At 47.9% G+C, this 18,987-nt stretch overlaps 1 protein-coding gene across 1 annotated transcript in view; it reads left to right on the forward strand.

Moving 5' to 3' along the window:
* PRKCSH (PRKCSH beta subunit of glucosidase II) overlaps nucleotides 1-18,987 on the forward strand; it is a 94,528-nt gene that overhangs the window by 13,521 nt on the left and 62,020 nt on the right. The window contains exons 7-11 of the mRNA XM_078867520.1: nucleotides 588-672; nucleotides 2,597-2,675; nucleotides 5,968-6,054; nucleotides 8,235-8,456; nucleotides 10,374-10,464. Of these exons, the coding sequence (XP_078723646.1) occupies nucleotides 588-672; nucleotides 2,597-2,675; nucleotides 5,968-6,054; nucleotides 8,235-8,456; nucleotides 10,374-10,464 (564 nt within the window). The remainder of the gene's footprint in view (nucleotides 1-587; nucleotides 673-2,596; nucleotides 2,676-5,967; nucleotides 6,055-8,234; nucleotides 8,457-10,373; nucleotides 10,465-18,987) is intronic.

Raw genomic sequence — 18,987 nt, forward strand, 5'->3', positions numbered from 1 at the left:
ATCACTTGCCCCAACAGTCTGTTTAAGGCTATGCTGGGGATCTTTGTTTCTTTATTTCTTGTACCTTGGCTGCTGTGCTTCCACGTGTGTACGTTTATAAACGCGCACGTGCGCAAGTAAACATGGAACGCGCGTGCCCCTTTGTGTCGTGTGATTGATATGTTTTAACCAACCGCGTTTGCTTTGAAGGCAGTGTTCAAACTCACAACCTTTAGCGTTTACACCCAGCACTGATGACTTTGACGACAACCATGATGATGATGGTGGTGACGGTGATGACTGACACCTACGATGATGGTCGCAGTGACAACAGCAATGACGGCAATGATTATGGCCAGGGTGGTGGTGATTGTGGATAACATTTAAAGAATAAATGACACATTTTTATTCATGCTGTCATAATTTTCTGTTTTTAATTGAGCGTTATTTCGTGGACTTGATTCTCGTCTGCTATGCTAACTTAAGCGATCGCGGTTACCCGGCTGTTTTTTTTGTCATCGGATCGATACTTGTGGTTTGCAGCTGCGATCAAGTGTATTTGAATGTTGTGTGTGCGCGTGTGCGTGTGTTGTGCGTTTTGTTTGCAGAGATGAAGGAATCCCGACGCAAGGAGGTGGAGAAGGAGAAGGCGGGAGCAGCGTTCTCCAAACTGGACGAAAACTCGGATGGGTTGTGAGTACCATTGCGTTTGTTTTGAGTTTCAACAAGTGCTGTGCATTTGTCGTAGTCTTTTTCGACAGCGCGCAAGTTCATTTCGCATGGTGTGCTACTCGTGGGCAGTCTGTCCTATGGACGGAGTTGATGTGACACTCACAACCCACCATCTTCATTGGCCACTCGCGTTACACCGCTCACCGCTCGAAAACTCACCTGACCCTCGCCACTCACCGGTTTGTGCAATATAGTGGGAAGGCCATTGAGGTTCAACAGCCACCACCCCCCACCCACCTCCACTCCCCCGCACACACACAGACACACACACCTCCCCAATGGCACAGTCCTATCCGTTAGGGTTTTGCAATGGGGATGTTTTTATCCAGGATGTTATTTTAAATGGTAGGGATACATAAGCAACACTGGGAGCCGATAAGACAAATTATCTGGTTAAACGTAATTATGGACCTCGTTTGCATAAAAATAATATGAGCTTTTAACATTTCTCAAAATCACGTAGATTCTATGTGGTCACCCCCACGCTGAATCCCTCCCCTCTCCCCCCCCCCTCTGTGAAAACAGACGCTGCTCCGTGCAGCTCACTTCCGATTGCTCCTTGCTCTGTTGCCTCCCCCTCTCATCATCACCCTCTCGTCTCTGACACCTTGGCCCGGTCATTGGCCCAGGGATGAAAGGCACCCTTCCTCACAGATGGGTTCATCACCCGTGTAATATACGGCCATCTCCTGGCAACGTCGCTGCCTGGTTCACGAGGGGGTAGATGGCCAGCACAACACCTGACCACCGTCGTTTCCCCAGTGGCGATGTTTTTACACACCGCACCAGGTACTCATCTGAGACTGAGTCGACCTAGGGGAGGCCCAGGACTGGTTCAGATAATCGTCACTGGTGTTGGTCGTGAGTTAGAATTGAACTCGGGTCACTGGGTTTGTAGCGAAGCGTGCTAGCCGCTACACATCCCCTTACAGCATGCAGCGGATCCGGATACTTGATACGCAAATGGAAAATCCGTTGTGCTGTGACTGATCACCTAGAACAGACCTTGGAGCATATGACAACTCAGTGCCTGATTCACAAATATGAAGGAGGCAACTGCACAGCGATACACTCGGCTGCTCCTGACGTAATTATCTGGCTCTGCCACCTCAATGTATAGTTGTTGCTCTGCATGAACATCGGTGGCACGAAGATCATAAATAGCCACGAGTAATCCAATTTTGGATGAAAATATATCCTCGTGTGTGTTGCCATCTCTCACGGCTCTTACAATGCCTTAATTCATATTGGTTCTGCACGTGTGCCAGTCTGATTACTACTTATCAACGGTAGTCGTCACCGTGGGGGTGTTCCCTCTCTTTGACTGCCAATCCATCTCTGGTCTCGTCCATCGGCCATCATTCTGCCCAAGCTCGCTCGGCCTTCTTTACCCGTTCCGATACGTCTGTAAGTAGCAGAGTGGATCCCGGTCACCTCTGAATCTCGGAAGGCACAAGCAGCTCTGCGTTAATTCTATTTAGAGAGCCGTAGTGCCATTGTTTTTAAAGACATTGTACTCACCGCAGAGAACCATAGTGACACGACTGCACTCTATGATAGCTGGCACCAAACTGTGCCACACTCCCTCTCGCATGGCCTTGTGGGAGCCTCGGTACCGATCAAGTTATTTTATTTTACATTTTCTTTCAGTTACGCTTTAAGTTTTGAATGGAATCGGAAGAAAAATTTATGACGTGAAGAAAAATTTACGACGTACACGCTCGTCATCGGACGGGAAAGCGGTGAATAGTCAATACGACATATATAATCGGCATGAGTTCTCTGATCCCTGCTTTCCTCTTTGTCATCTGTCTGCGTTGACGTCACTGTCTCTCGGTGGCGAATGGCGGGTGCATTGGTTGCGGGTGTGGTCCGTGTGTTCCAGCGTGTCCGTGCAGGAGTTGCAGGCCCACAAAGAGCTGGATGCAGATGAAGACGGGGAGGTCACAGAGGTTGAGGTGCAGGTATGCTTTGGTTGAGAGAGCTAACGCAATCGTGATCCTATCTTTATCGGCGGCCGACTTCCTTAAGTCGGTTGACTATAGGGTCCATAATAGAGGTTTTTCTTGGGTCAGATCACGTACATATACATCTGTCGTTAAACCCGCCACCACACGACACAGCCAATTAGTAAGGTTTGTTACGTAAACAAAACATGTAAATTAGTTACTAGTACAGCACACCGGTATGTTGGAGATTAAGCCCACAGCATTTACAATTCAACTACGACGTTTCGCCACCAATTATAACCAGCCTCATCAGGCGACAGCCAGAATTATGGAGAAATCCTCCTCCTGTTCCGGCCTTCGACAGAGGAGGGGTGAATGTGATGTCGTTACTCTGAGCCAATCAGGTGTGAGGACCAGAGGTGGGGGGGGGGGTTAATGGAGTCATATAAATTACAATGGATATCTAGTATTAGTTGGGTTATTCACAGTTAATTCACATACATAATGCACATTGTGTATATACATTATGCATGTGCATTACCAGTAAAAAAACCTTATGAACTATTTGAGCTTCATCGCAATTTGATGAGCACCATTTGCATGACATGAAACCACACATCTCGTGTGGATAAAGAAGCCAGTTGCAGTGACTTTTGCCAGGACCCGTTTGGCACGAAGTGAAGTTCTGTTGCAACAACAGTGAGGGGCGTCCGTATGGACACCTGGTTAGTCTGCTGACAATGCTGATAGCACGGTTGTGAGTTGCACTGGTAAAAACTCGATAACCCACAAGATCTGACTGTCTGTAAAGTAGGCTTTTTAAAAGGGGGATTAAGTTGAGTGATTTATTTATTTATTTTGCAATCCATTCATCCATGGGGAGACGATACAAAAATACAAACTAGTAGGATTATACGATAAAGTGTTGCAATTAAGCTAAATATGGGTTATCTTTAAACTCGTATATGTGCGAGCTGTGACGTCGCTTGCAGCACCGCCCCTCGACTGGAATACGATTCGGATTTTGGCTCTACTTAAACAAAAAAGAGAAAATACCTGACTTGTGTGGCGAGCACGCTCGCCTTTCAGCGTCGCGCGGGCGTGACGCTACCGTCGTCGTCTTTTCACGCTCACCGGCGTGAGCGCCCGGCCCTGAACGTATGTTGTTCTCGTAAAGAAAATGAAAAAAAGACCACCGGTTCATCTCTGGTGGCGGTGTCGGTCGTCTCAGGCAGAGGTATCTGAAGTGCCTTTTCAAATTCAGACACAATGTCGTTCCTTTATTATCCACCATACTATTTATATCTACGTTGCCCGACCTGCTTATTTACGTTCCTTGCGGAGCGCTTGGGCGTGCGCCCGCACGGCTTATGCATGTGCGCAAAGTGCCGTGACCCCCAGACCGAGCTTTGTGCCCATTGTGCGGCCTTGACGGGGCGCACGGTCGCCGGGGCAGTGGAAGGGGTCGCCACTCTTTTGATGGCAGACGCGTGCGGGGCGCGTGTTTGGCTTGCGCTGCCTCGCCCCACCCGACGTTTCTTTCGCTGAGCCATCATCATCATCGTCGAAATCCTTGATCGATCCACTGCTGGATGATAAGGTCCCTTCCCGAACCGTCACCCCAATGTGCTGGGTTGTAGCAGTCTTGCTGAGCGCTGTCAAGTGTTGCTCGATGATCGATGGAGAGGCATCCGCTGTGCGTTCTGCGCACCGTGCGCAAGGCCAGAGCCGATATTTTTTTTGAGATTGAGAGGGGGTTAGGTTACTGGGCATATTGGTGGGTGGGGGACTAATACCATACACACAAAACACTCAACACATTCGTCAATAACACTGCCTTAAAATAAAAAAAATATATACGAGATGTCATTTTGGGAAATGGCCCTTCACAGAACAATATAATATATTTTCATTTTAAGGCAGTGTTTTTAAAGATTGAGGTTTTGTTGTTGTTGATAATTTTGTTTGTGCACTGCCATTGCTGCCGCACCGACACCAAATAATTTGTTTAATGTAGCGTTAGCCAGCACTCCTGTGGAATTGAATTCAGATTTCAGCCAGTTGTGATGATTTAAAGCAAAAGGTGTATTCACGCAGTTATAAAAGAGGACTTTAAAAATAGATAAAAATGTAGGCCTCGAGGCAACAGTGACCATGGCCAGAGAAAACTAGTGGAAGGAGCGAGTCCAGGCTCATTGTTTCGCTGCCACGTAATGAATGTCAGTTAAGAACGAGATATTAAACAAGCTTCTCGAGTGTAGAAAGTAAAATTTGCCCAGCAACGAACCCCCGCACAACACATTACAGTGTAAAATAAATGGCCCTTTTTTTTATGGAGCCAATCGTCTTTTTGTTCTGCGTAGCGTGAGCTCGTTGAGAACACAATGCAATTCGGGGGTGACATTCATCTCTGTTGGCGGACCTGAGTCGTGGCTACATCTTGGGTGCCACGGTGGCGAGATGTTAACTCCCTTGCCTGGTGTGCAGGAGGTTGTGGGTTCAATCCCAACCCTGACGCCTGTATATTTGGAGTTTGCATGTTCTCCCCGTGGTTGTGTGGATTTTTTCTCCGGGTCCTCCAGTTTTCCCCTCCACATTTAGAAATATACGTTTAGCTTATTTGGCTGCTATGAATTTCGACATGATATAAGCCACTTCGTTGAGCTATCATTTGTGGCCAGGTGACTTCTGAAAACGAGCTATATAGTGCAGTGGGCCTTACCTGGTAAAATAAAGAGTTTAGTTTAATACTTTGCACATATGGATGCCATCGTCTCATTGGTCAGTTATTTAAGAACAGACATGGAGGGGTTGTCATCCAGCAATGGATCGACAGAGCTGCAGCTTTAGATTACAAACATGCACTTCACCTCGTTGCAAGCAGTTCCACCCATTTGTAAACATCGCCCAGATTTGTACAAATGCCGCTGTATCTCAGCTTCGTATTTCGGTAGATTGCACGTGTCTTTTACTCAGAGGACAATTTTTTTTTAAACCCGTCGCTTCATTGGCATGGTTGGCTACGGATGGTGCAAAACAAGTTCAACAGACATACAATCATTCATTACTAATGTGCAGTTGTGCGAGGGTTTCACCATCTTTGACCACATGATGCATCTGCCATCTAGTGGCAAAATCAGTGAAAACATAGCACTTGAATACAAGGGTCAGGTCCCATTCATGATGCATTTTTGCTGAAATAGAGCTCAAAATAGGTTACTGAATTGTTAAAAAAGATTATCTATACGTGTTTAAACATCATCATGTTATTATTATTATTAATTGTAATTAATTGACTGGCTTGCAGACTTTTCTGGGAGGAGCTGAGACGGTGGACCTGCAAGGATTCGAGGAGTCGGTGTGGGACGGCATCAAGGAGAAGCTGAGACTGGAGGTGAAGGATCGACTCGCTCGACCTGGCCCCCGTTTGCCTGGGTCCCTCTTCCCATCGACACTATTTAAAGGCATTGTTTTCGTTGCGGAGTGTCTGGGTGGCTCCTGGGTCCCTCTTCCCATCGACACTATTTAAAGGCATTGTTTTCGTTGCGGAGTGTCTGGGTGGCTCCTGGGTCCCTCTTCCCATCGACACTATTTAAAGGCATTGTTTTCGTTGCGGAGTGTCTGGGTGGCTCCTGGGTCCCTCTTCCCATCGACACTATTTAAAGGCATTGTTTTCGTTGCGGAGTGTCTGGGTGGCTCCTGGGTCCCTCTTCCCATCGACACTATTTAAAGGCATTGTTTTCGTTGCGGAGTGTCTGGGTGGCTCCTGGGTCCCTCTTCCCATCGACACTATTTAAAGGCATTGTTTTCGTTGCGGAGTGTCTGGGTGGCTCATGGGTTTGCACTCTGACCTCTGAACCACTCTCGTGGGTTTATGGTCTCAGCCAGGTGACCAGCACATAAAATGTAGTTTAGCACGTAGGCTTTCACGGCTAATATAATCCATGATAAAGGTCTTTTTTGGGTTAGATCGCATTAAAATTAATGTGTCGTTAAACTCTCCAACAAACAGGTGTGCTGAACTGGTAACCAATTGTGTCGGGTGGTGGCGGCTTTAACGACACATTTATGTTTACGTGAGCTAACTCAAAAAAACTCTTGCGTTAAAACGTATTTTCACTCTTCTCTCTCCCTCTCTGTGCCATATCCCTTCTCAAAGACGTCTCCGTTCATGGTCTTCTATTTAGCCCTGTTCATGATAGTCCCAGTTGCGTCAGCTTTATCAAATTGCCTATGGACTCAATTTGCTGTCTTCCCTCGACCTTCTTGGACTTAATTTGGATGAATTCCAGCTCTGAGAATCAAACGCTTCATCGTTTCGGTGGCCGGGTGGCTGCGAGCTGGCCCCGTTGAGATTCTGGGTTCCAATCAATGCAGTAGCAGCATGTGACTAAACCCTGGTTCTGCTGTCATTGCTTGTAATAGATAACCAATCTTGGAAGCGAAGCATGACATTCAATTACAATTCTGGATATATATAAGCATCTGAATGTGACCGCTGTCCATGGAGCGGCAGTCCGTCTTAGGGCGGAGAGGAGCAAAGGATGGTTTTTGAGTCTGACATTTTTGCCGCTGGAAATGAGCGCCAACTCGCCCGTACCGCTCGCTTGAGAAAGGAAGACGCATTGGCGCTGATCGGTCCCATTCATCTCGGGATCTCCCCCCAGCATCACGGGCAATTCATTCCAACCGTGACCGCACGCTTGTGGCCACGTCGCTTCTGATAAAGAAGCTATAAGCTCAGTGGGCTCTATCTGGTAATCTAAAAAGAGTTGAGTTTTAGTTTTCTATTTTTTAAAGCGATTTGCTTACATCTCTTATACTTAGCACTCCTATAATTGTTTGTGTATTTGTTGTTGTAACGTTATGATTTGCCCCTACTGGACATGAATACATATTCTGAGTTGCAAACGGGGAGTGAATGACATGTCCTATCCCACCCTCTTGTGGTGAATGTGTATAGTAAAAATGTTCCACTCTTGAACAACATTTTTTTTTACGTGAGAAATACAACTTAGAATTTTAAAATAGAGTCATAAAACATCAAATGTAACACTTCCCACACATGAATAACCACAGTGCTTGCAGTAACCTGCCCTCGGCGTCTACATTTAATTAGCGCCTCCACCTCCCCCACCCACGCTCCACCCTACCTATCCCGCCCCCCCATTAGTGCCACCACGAGGCCTCCCAGCTGGTAAACAGCCGCATGCTGCAGTGCACCCCCTGCCACCACGGAACGTGTTTGATAGATCGGTCTCCGCTCGTTACGCAATCATTTGCTCGTTTTGTGACCAAATTTGGTCTAAATTCTAATTTTTCGTGATGGCGAATTCTCCGAGGAAAGAACGCTCACGAAGCGAGATGCGCCGGTATTCGTTCGCTCTGGAAGAGAGAGAACGACTTGGGGGCGCGACGAACAAGTGGGAAAGTCGGCAGCCAGGCAGTGAGTTGGCACAAAATTCTTCTCCAAGATCTGCAGTCCTCTATATATTAATGTGCTATCGGCAAATTCATCAGTGTCTGCGTGTGGAAGATTGACGCCGTCCGTCCTGCGATCTCGCTTGACCTCAGGGCGACGTGGGCGAGTCGCCGCCTCCGCCGCCTCCCGCGGAGCCCGCGACGCCCGAGGAAGGCGCCGAGCCCTTCCCGGACCTCCGCTACGACGAGGTGGACGACGAACCCAGGGAGGACGTGGATGACGACGTGGACGACGAGGTGGACGACGAGGTGGACGATGAGGCCGGCGACGAGACCGACGAGGACGACGCGCACCACGTGGAGGACGACCTCAAGGCGAGTTGACCGCTCGCAACAACAACAGCAGCAGCAGTGTCCGCAGTGTCCGCCGCCGGGTGTGGTGCGGTGACGTCACCGCGTCGGCGCTTGTGCCAGACTGGGTGCACTACCTTGAGGCTGTTGCATGAAGTGTGGAAAGGCTCGCTGGCAGGAGGGAACGTGGTCACGGGACACCCAGGCGTTGTGGGTTGGGGTTAGTGATAGGGGTAGTGGTTGGGGTAGTGGTATGGGTGTGGGTTAGTTATCGGGGTAGTGATAGGGGTTGGGGTAATGGTTGAGGTTAGTGATAGGGGTTAAAGTTAGTGATAGGCAGAGGTGGGACAAAGTCATTGTTATGCAAGTCCAAGTCGAGTCGCAAGTCATCAAATTCATGACTCGAGTCTGACTCGAGTCCAAGTCACATGACTCGAGTCCACATCTCATAGGTGGGACAAAGTCATTGTTATGCAAGTCCAAGTCGAGTCGCAAGTCATCAAATTCATGACTCGAGTCTGACTCGAGTCCAAGTCACATGACTCGAGTCCACACCTCTGGCACTGATAGGGGTTGTGATAGGGGTTGGGGTAGTTATGTTTATTGTGGTTGTGATAGTGGTAGTGATGGGGCTAGTGATAGTGGTAGTGCTAGGGGTTGGGGTAGTGATAGGGGTTGGGGTAGGCCTGGTTGTAGCTGGGGGGTGAGGGCAGGGAGTAGCAGTGGCAGGATGGGCTCAGTAGAAGAGATGGTGGTTGTTTTAAGGAAGGAGGAGGGGAAGCTGCAGGTTATCGTGGAGATGATTGTTTGATGCGGTGCAGTGGGAGTTGTTTCCAGTGGAGGGGAGCAAGAAGGGAAGAGGAACGAGAGAGGAGGGACTGGGCACAGGGCGAGGGAGGCATAGAGGGGGACAGTGGAGACTACTGGGCGTGTAGAGGACGGGATGGGACAGAGTAAGATTTGAGATAAGTGAGATAGGGTGGGGCAAGACCTTGGGGGGATTTATAGACTAGAGTGAGAAATTTAAACAGACAGCTAAAGTCGACAGGGAGACAGTGTAGTTTGGAAATGGGAAAGTAGAGCAGAAGTGTGGGAATTGTGGGGGAGGTTTACTCATTAAACTATTTTTTTTTACCCGGTAAAGCCCACTGAGCTATTAGCTCTTTTTCAGAAGTGACCGGGCCACAACATGATAGCTCAATGAAGTGGCTTATCAAGTGGAATTTATTGCAGCCAAATAATCTAACCACATGTTGATTATCAAATGTGGAGGGAAAAACTGGGGGACCTGGAGAAAAATCCACACGACCACGGGGAGAGCATGCACACTCCAAATATACAGGTGTCAGAGTTGTGATCGAACCCACTACCTCCTGCATACCAGGTGAGGAAGATGACATCTCGCCACCGTTACGCCCTGTTAAAAATGATCTGGGCTTATGCATTTTGTATCTATTGAAGAGGAACGAAGGCGTAGACCTACGTATCACGGTCGCCCCCATGATACGTGGATCAAACCAATCACTCGAGACACCGTTTATGGCATCAAGAGAAACATTAAAATTAATAAAAGTAAAACAAAATAAAAATCACGACGTTTCGGAGGCAGCACAAGCTTCCCTCTTCAGGTGGAAGCTTGTGTTGCCTCCGAAACGTCGTGATTTTTTATTTTGTTTTACTTTTATTAATTTTAATGTTTTATCTATGTGACTTTACCGAAAAAACCTAAGAATATGAATCCTTGCAGTCACGAAAGCTTCAAATCTAGAAGCATCAAGAGAAGTTCATGCGAATGCTTTCGCAAGAGGTCACACGTTTGGCACAGCGGTCCTTCGCTGACGATGCTTCTCGGCCTTCTTTTCATGAACACAAGTAAACGGTGGGTGCTGTGGACGCAGACTCTCTCCTCCTGACCGTGCTGCCCCTTCTCACACCCCACAGGAGCGAGACGCCCAGGGAGACAAGCAGGACACGCTGGACGATGAAGACAGGATGCCTGCGTTCGATCCGGACACACAGGCACTCATTGACGGTACGGGTGGGGGGCAGGGGGGAGAGTAAGGCTTCTGTTGGCCCACGGGCTTTGTTGTTAGATGACTTTTTTTTTTTTTGCGTGGTGCCATGCGCAGGAGCACTCCTCCTTTCGGGGGAAGTGGTGTTGAACTTTTGGATCGAGTGAACGGCGGATCATTGACTTGGTCGGGAATAGTTTTGGCAGGCAAGGGAATTGTTGGAAGTTTGAATGCTAAGGTGATAACAAGGTTGAAATGTCACTTTAGTCTTTCCAGCAGTGTGTGACCCGTTAAACAAATACTGCTGGCTTGCCCCAGGTGATTATAGGCAAGAGATATCCAGGTACAACATGTGGCCTGCTCCACCTGGTACAAGTAATAGTATTTGGTAGAGGTTGTGGAAGTTGTTGTGTCAGTGCGTTCAGTTGCAAGAGTGCGTTTTATGTGTGAAGCTATTTAGTTTATTTCTGGTTGAACCTTGGGTGCAGGGGTTGGTGTACAGCACTACGAACCCAGGTTACCCGGGTTCGATTGCAGTCCATGGCTAACATCAGTGGTGTGTGATATCCTATTCGGTCCTGGGCCTCCCCCCCCCATCAGCAACCCACGCTGACCAGTGTGGTGAAGTATGATCGAGCATGCTCCGTGACTTACGTGGCTTGGGAAGACCTTTATCCCATAGTGGATTGACATATTATGCTCTTTGTACAAGCGGGCAGCCCTTCTAATGGGGATAACGCAAGTAACACTCGTCTGACCTTCAGCCACCCACCACTCGGTACACAGTGGGTGGGTGTTTGCTAATGCGCGATGTGCTGATGCTCGCTTTGGACAGCAGGGGGAAGCCCTTTACAGAGAATGCCCGCAAATGCGAGGACTTCGGATGCACCACCTGAGAGTGTAGCCTCAGAAGTGCACCGTAGTCAGATTGTTTCTGCGAGTCATATTTTTATTATTGATTAAATTTCGGCTGTTTGGTCCGACATCCTGGGACACACGGCCCAGCCGTTTGCCTCCTGTTGGGTTGTGCCGGCGCCTTTCCGTGCGCTGCCACGTCTCGTGGAGCCGAAGGAGGAGAGCTCAGGTCAGTTGATAGAATATAAAGTAAGGGCTAGCAGGTATTGTGAGCAATGAGTAATTACTGATTTTTTTTGTTTATTCTCGAAAGCCTCAGATGTGTCTTGAGGATGTTTCCGGGAGGTTCCTGTTTACCCGCTTGGGAGGAAGTGCAGTACCTGAAGGGTGCCCATGCTCTTAGGATTTGTTTTGTGTGCAAATCTCTACACATGGGCTGATAGCTTACTTGCTGTACTGACTGACACGAGGCACCTGGTACACCTGCAGGGGGAGTGTCTCGCACACAACGATTAGTTTGCGCGATTCAGTCTCCACATTGAATGTATGTGCGTTGAACGTCTTTCGCACCATACATACCTGCTAATCGGAGGTGCGGCGGAAGGGGAACAAATAAAACAGACAAAAAAAGTGCTTGATTACTTGAGTGTAACATTACATTTGGCAAACTGGCCGATAGATACCCCACGTACATAACAGGGAGAAACTATGGATAAAGCAACGTTGCTTTTTCTAACCATCTGCATGTCGATTGGGAAAGCCGTCACTTTGACAGGAGTCCATCACCTGTTGAGATGATGGTAAGAGGATCGTCGCACATCAGTGGGCCATCTACCAATACAAGTGCTTGAAAGGACAGATTACAATAAAAAGGTGGATTGTTGGAAATGTAAACTAAACTATTTTAATTTTACCAGGTAAGTCCCACTGAGCTACGTAGCTCTTTTCCAAATGCGACCTGACCACAAATGATAGCTCAACGAAGTGGCTCTTGTGGAAATGTATAGCAGCCAAAATACTCTATAAACGCGTGATGTTGATTCTAAATGTGGAGGGAAAATCCGGAGGACACGGAGAAAAATCCACACGACCACGGGGAGATAGAGACACGCACACTCCAAATATACGGCAGGCGTCAGGGTTGGGATCGAACCTACGACCCCCTGCATACCCGGCGAGGGAGTTAACATCTCAGCACCTTGGCGCCAAATTGAAAGCAAGGAGGAGGAATTAATAAGTTAGAGCCTCAACGGGGGTTAATAATTTTTTCGAAGGTAAGGGGGGAGGCGAGACGTAACATGGTTTTTGGCACGTGTTGAGAAGAGACCAAGGTGATACCATTTGCTGGGCTACAGAGATTCCACCGGTGCAGGGCAGCAGGAGGAGAAGGAGACCGTGGGGGAGGATGGGGTGTAACGCGGACAGTGGGCGTGGCTAGAGAAGAGGTGCAGAATAGAAGCACATGGAGGGAGAAAATATGAGCAGTCAACCCCATGCAGTAACAGGGCTTCTGGGGCATCTGTGTACATCCGTGGGTTTCCATGTTAAATATCTGGCTCTCTATGTACGTTCATGGATCATGCGAATGTATGAGTCTGAGTAAGTCGATAGATCACTATGTCAATGTATGGATCGTGTAAGTGTATGTGAGCCTGTGTGTCTCTAAGTCATTCTATGGATCTCGATGTGAGGATGGTGGATGTGATTAGAGACGTGGTGCAGAATAGAAGCGCATGTTTTGAGCAAATCTGAGCAGCTAACCTCGTGCAGTAACAGGTCTTCTGGCTGGGGTCTCCTTGTACGTCTCTGGGCCTCCGTGTAATTTGCTGAACCTGTGCAATCATGAGACTTATGAATTCGAAGATGATGCAAGTCATTGGGTCTCAATATACATCTCTGGGCCTCCATGTAATTCTCTGGTTCTCTATGTAAGTGTATTAATCTTGTTCGTGTATGTGAGTCTGTGTGTTTCTGAGCAAGTCGGTGGGCCTCTTTGTGATTATCGTGGATGTGACTTGAGAAGAGGCACACGATAGAAGCAAGTGAAGAAAAAAATGCAGGCTTAGTTAGTTTATTTTGAGTTGGGTCATCAAATCAAGTTGAACTTTCTTCGCCAACCGTGCTAATCGGAGTTGCCACGTGGGCAGGCACGCCGATTGATTTGGTGTTTCGGCGATACCCTAAATGTTGAAAAGCAGCTCTCGCTTAGCTGTTGATAACCTCTGATGATGCTGCGTGTCAACTGAAATTGTCAACAATTTGATTGCTTTTCAACTTCCTGCTGGCTTTGCTGAAAAACCGAATGGGTCGGTGTATTTGCCTACGGGACAGCTCGATTTGATTGGCTGTGTTGGGTAGTGGAGGGTCATGATTAAAATCATTGACTTCATACCCACACGATCTAACCCAAAATAAACTAATTATGAATCATAATATCGGTCGTAAAAGCCTACGTATTAAAATAAAAATGCGAGCAGCTTACCCCATGCAGCATTATATCTTCTAGACTAGAAGATGAAAGATGTTTTTCCCCTTGTGAATCATTGCATAATAGCATAAAGGTCTGCCTTAACCTTTCCTTACCTTGGCAATTAACGCGTTTGCGGCGATGGTGATTATATCAGTGAAAAGGGGGCGACATTTTTACCGTTCTACCCACCCCTCCGCTTATAAATAACGTCGGCCCACAGCCATGTGGAGTCCTCCGACTTTGATGTGAGCCGTTCACCTTGACTCCTGCTGGTCACGTCAAGTACGCATGCCGCACACTGTACAGCGATCAATTTTTTTGCGTGTTGTGTTTTTTTCCCCTTCTGCTTAAAGCGTCTTATCATGTTTTTTTTTCTCCCTCCACTTCTGTCTGTTCAGTTGAAGTGTGTAATTTTTTTGCAGTGGATAACCCGTTTTTTTGGATAACATATTTTTTTAACCACTGGCAGCGTGTGCGAGATCTTAACGTAATGGCTTTGTCTGGGTGGACGCACTTCGGAATGGAGCTTGTGCTTGTAAGTTAATTTTCTAAAACGTTTCTCATCGCTGGGTTTCTGCTACGCCATGTCGTCTCGGCGTCTTCTCATATGTTGGGCTCTTTGGCGATGCAATACAATTCGTCTTTATGAAGCTTCCAAGCGTGATCACAAGATGCTGTGCACGAATGAACGTGTGTGCTTTGCTTCAGTGCGATATCGTGGGAAGGAGGAGGGATACTCATACTCTTTGGTTTTTTCGGTAAAGTCACGTAGGTAAAAAATAATAAAAATGAAAACAACTAAATTAAATCACAAATTAACTGAATAAAATAAAAAATGAAAACAACTAAATTAAATCACGATGTGTCGGAAGCAACACAAGCCTCCGTCTTCAGGTGGAACCGCCACAGCAATTCTCTACAGTAATTTTGCTGTGGCGGTTCCACCTGAAGACGGAGGCTTGTGTTGCTTCCGAAACGTCGTGATTTAATTTAGTTTTTATTTTATTTATTTAATTTGTGATTTAATTTAGTTTTCTTTATTATTTTTTACCTACGTGACTTTACCGAGAAAACCAAAGAGTATGGATCCTTGCAGTCACGAAAACTTCTAATCTTAAAAGGAGGAGGGATGTTTCTGAATGAGATGTTCGTGAATGACAGAGGCGGATCTAGAAACTTCCCAAGGAGGAGGACAATCCCAATATTTCAAGCATTTTAATTAGGGCCCGACACTCCATCTTCTTCGCATGGCTGATGTTGACGTAGAGCAACAGCTATAATTTTACATAGGGTTGGTTGAGACGGATGATTTGCATCAGGAGGAGTGGATCGCATCGATGCTGCTGTGGTGATGCCTCCTCCTCCGTGTTTGTGAATCGAGGCGTTGAGTCGTTTTGCGTGCCGTGGTTCTGTTCTTGATGGCAGTTGTCACACACCGGAGAGATTTTAATTTCCCGATTGCGCTTCCAAGTAGCCGCAACCGCTGCTGCCATGGTGCATGTGCGGATGCGGTGCCAGGGGTTGTGGCCAAGAAGCTTCGCGGACAGTCGAGCCGCGGGTCTTCCGCGTCGGGTCCCGGCGTTTTGTCTGTGACCTCTTGTGAACTCCATTCGGCCTTCTAAGCCTCCTCATCATCAGGGCTGAAGTTACATTGTTGAAGGTTAAGCGCGCGGGTTCAAAAGGTGGTGAGGGACGTCATTCAGATCCTGGTGGATTGCTCCCTACACTACATTAATAATAAAAAGCATTCAATGTATTTTCTCTACGGGGAGGGGGTGGCTATCAGCAGACACCCCCCCCCATCGCCCCCCCGCCCCCCACCACCCCCCACTTGGATCCCCCACTGGTGAATTATGGCTCCAGATGGAAGGAGACTTCATCACTCTGAAGGCCGTGTTTAAGGCACTACAATAGAGAGTGGACGGAGCGTGGCGGAGCGCTGGTCGGGACACTGCACGGGCTCGGGGCACCATTGTGCCCTGGACGGTCTTCGCAGTCGGGAGCTTGAGTGCTGATTGATTGACATTGGCCCTCCCTCCTGCTTCGAACGCGCAGTGCTTTGAAAGCGTTTTCTGCATGAATGAGAGAAAAAACCCACCAGCGGGACCGCGCAGCGTCTCACGCCGGCGTCGCGACATTGAAGATGCGGGGCCCATTGGTGCTGAAATTGCGCGTCGGTGAGCCGTCCACTTCGAGAGAAACCGTTGGGCCGTGTCAAAGGCTTGCATGATGCATCGCTGACAACCCGTACGGTTTACCCCGTGTTCTTTTACAGGGAAATTGAGTTTTCCGGTCCATACGGCGTACAGCCGTTTCAATATGGGCAAAAAAAATAAAATGGTCTTTTTGTTTGTGTTTTTCCCTTGGGATGGGACTTTGTAGGATGAACGTTGTTATTTATAAGGGCACGGCGGTGACCAATAAGGTCTGAATTGGTGTGTACTAAGGTAGGCACTGATAAGGGCTTGACAGGTATGATGATGCGGAGTTCACGACAGTGGAATGGAAGAGCTTTGTTGGAACTCTGTGTTCCTAATAGCGCAGTTTCACGCCTAGAAAATACCTTGACATATACCCAAATCATATGGAACGAGTTCAGGCAATTCGAGAAGTTGGATCTACGGATATTATCTGAAGCACTCGATTAAAGAGTCGCAACCCTATCCCTGAGACTCTGAAAACCACGGCGGATGCGTGGATGTTTAGTGCGGTAATGGGGGAGCGACAGTGTCGTGGTTAGTGCACTGCAATGTACACCCGGCGACCTGAGTTTAATTACCACTCACAACCAATAACAGTGGTGAATGATTGCACCTATCCTGGTATTCTTCTTGATCGACTTTGTCTTAAATGAGTACCTGGTATGGTGTGCAGACATCAGTACTTGGGAGACAAAGGCGGCCGGGTGTGGTGCTTGCCACCCACCCACGCGTATGTTGTGCCGGCCTTCATAGGTGCTACTCGCTAACAGCACTTGACCCAACAGTCTGTTAAGGCCATACGGGGGATCTTTGTTTTTGTTTATCAGTTCATCTGCTTGGCTGAAACTGCTGTTTAGTTATAATTCTATAAAACTGGATGATGACTTTATGGACGCCATGTTATAGTAATTTGAAGAATGTTAATGAGTAATCATGTTACATTACAACTCGGAAAAATTAGAAATATGCAACTGCCTTTAATTTCATTAAATCTTTTACTCAAATTCAAGGAATTTCACGAAATTAATATACGATCATGCAGACATTCTCAGTAGTCGGTGTACAATTCCCGTGTCGGAGAACAAGCCTGGAAAATATATTTTTCACGGAACTATTTCTGAAGTCACTTCAATAGGATTCTTTTTTCCAAATTAGGGAGACACACTTATATTCCCAATAAGGTACATCCAATGTCACTCAGCTAATTTCCTTTTTATATTCTCAGCTGGAATAGGCCACATTATGTCAAAGACCAAATTTAGAGTGATATAGCCTTTTTGCACCGTGGGTGATCAGGTTTAGGCCATTAACTCACTACTTTTGGCAGACGCGCTTTCACACATCGCCTGTTGCAGAGACCCGCGGTACGACTCCGACGGGTCACCCTGGTTAATGCTGTGGGTGTGTAACCGACAAACATGCTCCACCTGCTTCACAGAGGATGTTACAGATCCCAGGGCATCGTTCAAACCAAATAGGCTGTTGTGCGCTGGCGTCACGGTCCAAGTTTGCCCAGGTCATTAAATTACCCCCAAATTCCTCAATTAGCGGATTACACGCAGGTACAATCGACTGGCAGACTTAATGCCCAGTTAGCAAGACGAATTCCCACCTGCAGGGCTGGGAGTCGCCATGTGAAGCGTAGGCACCACTGCCGCTGGGAGTGCCCTTCAAATGTTTGAGGTGTGGTAATTTTAAGTTACAAATCCACTGCTGGATGAAGGCCTCCGCGCATGTCGTGTCTATTTCACATGTTTATAAATTTGGAGGAAAAAACCGGAGGACCCGGAGAAAAATCCACGCGACCACGGGGAGAGAAAACATGCAAACTCCAAATATACAGGCGTCAGGGTTGGGATTGGACCCACGCACTCCTGCATACCAGGCGAAGGAGTTAACATCTTGCCACAGCGGGGCGCCCTTGACCTCGTGGCGCCCTTGGCCTCGGGTCACCCGAGTTCATCGTTTTGGGGGGGGGGGCACTAACCACCGTTGCACCCAGCTGCACTTGAGAAGCTGCTCGAATCGCAGGCTGTTTGAGACCCGGATTTGAACCTAGGTTCTCTGCTTTGATGACTCATTGACACCACGATACCGGCCCCCTGAGCTGTCCGCCTGCCCGCCAACCCTCCCACCCCTCCCACCCCTCTATCGCATCACGTAACTTCTAAGATCTTGAGTACACTGTAATTAGGGGCCGATAAATGTTTAATAATTCTCCATCGCAGCACTGAGACGTCAGCCAAGTATAAATGGAGCTTCGGGGAAAACTTAAGTCGGCGCCGGTAAAACATTTCTTACCATCCCTGTAATGCTTTCTGACCCAGTGAGATAATATCCGATGACTCATTACCATCCCAGCCTATTAAATATGTCCATCATTTATGTGGATATGTTTATAATAATAACTAAAACAAGAGACCCAACAAATATTCACGGCGGATGCGGAAACCAAGTCTTCGGATGTCATTTTGCGAGCCTGGCCCTCCTGTGTATAATTAAACATACGAAACCGGTGGCACGCTTGTGCACAACATCGCCGCCCCGCAAACAACGCCGTCGAGTTAAAAAGCGGCGGGTCGCCAGATGCCGCCGTATTGTTTTATTGTACGGCCATGTATAATTCACGCCGAGTATATGTACACGTGTGTGTACGTGTTACCTCCACCCTCCGTCCTGTCTCCCACGTCGCTGGCGTGGCGTTAGCGCCTTAACCTTAGAAAGCGCCGCGGGGTTAGCGTTGCTGGTTGCCGTGTTTTACGTTTTGCTCGCGGCGTTCGTTACGTCAAGCAAGAGGTGCACCCTCGTGAGAATGACGGGGAAAAACCGCGCCGTTCGAAACCTCGCTAGGCCTACCCTTCCTGCCGCGTGCGGCGAGATTGCTCGTCCCGTAGAGAGAGACGTCGATGATCGGTTATATTCGGCGTCCGTGGGTGTCGCAGGGACTATTGCGACGCTTTCGGTCGAATTCCACGTTTCGCAAAAATAAGCTGCTCGCGAAAACTAGCGGGTCCGAT

This window comes from Lampetra fluviatilis, chromosome 24 (genome assembly GCF_964198595.1).
Source record: "Lampetra fluviatilis chromosome 24, kcLamFluv1.1, whole genome shotgun sequence".
In the NCBI taxonomy this organism is placed as follows: domain Eukaryota; kingdom Metazoa; phylum Chordata; class Hyperoartia; order Petromyzontiformes; family Petromyzontidae; genus Lampetra; species Lampetra fluviatilis.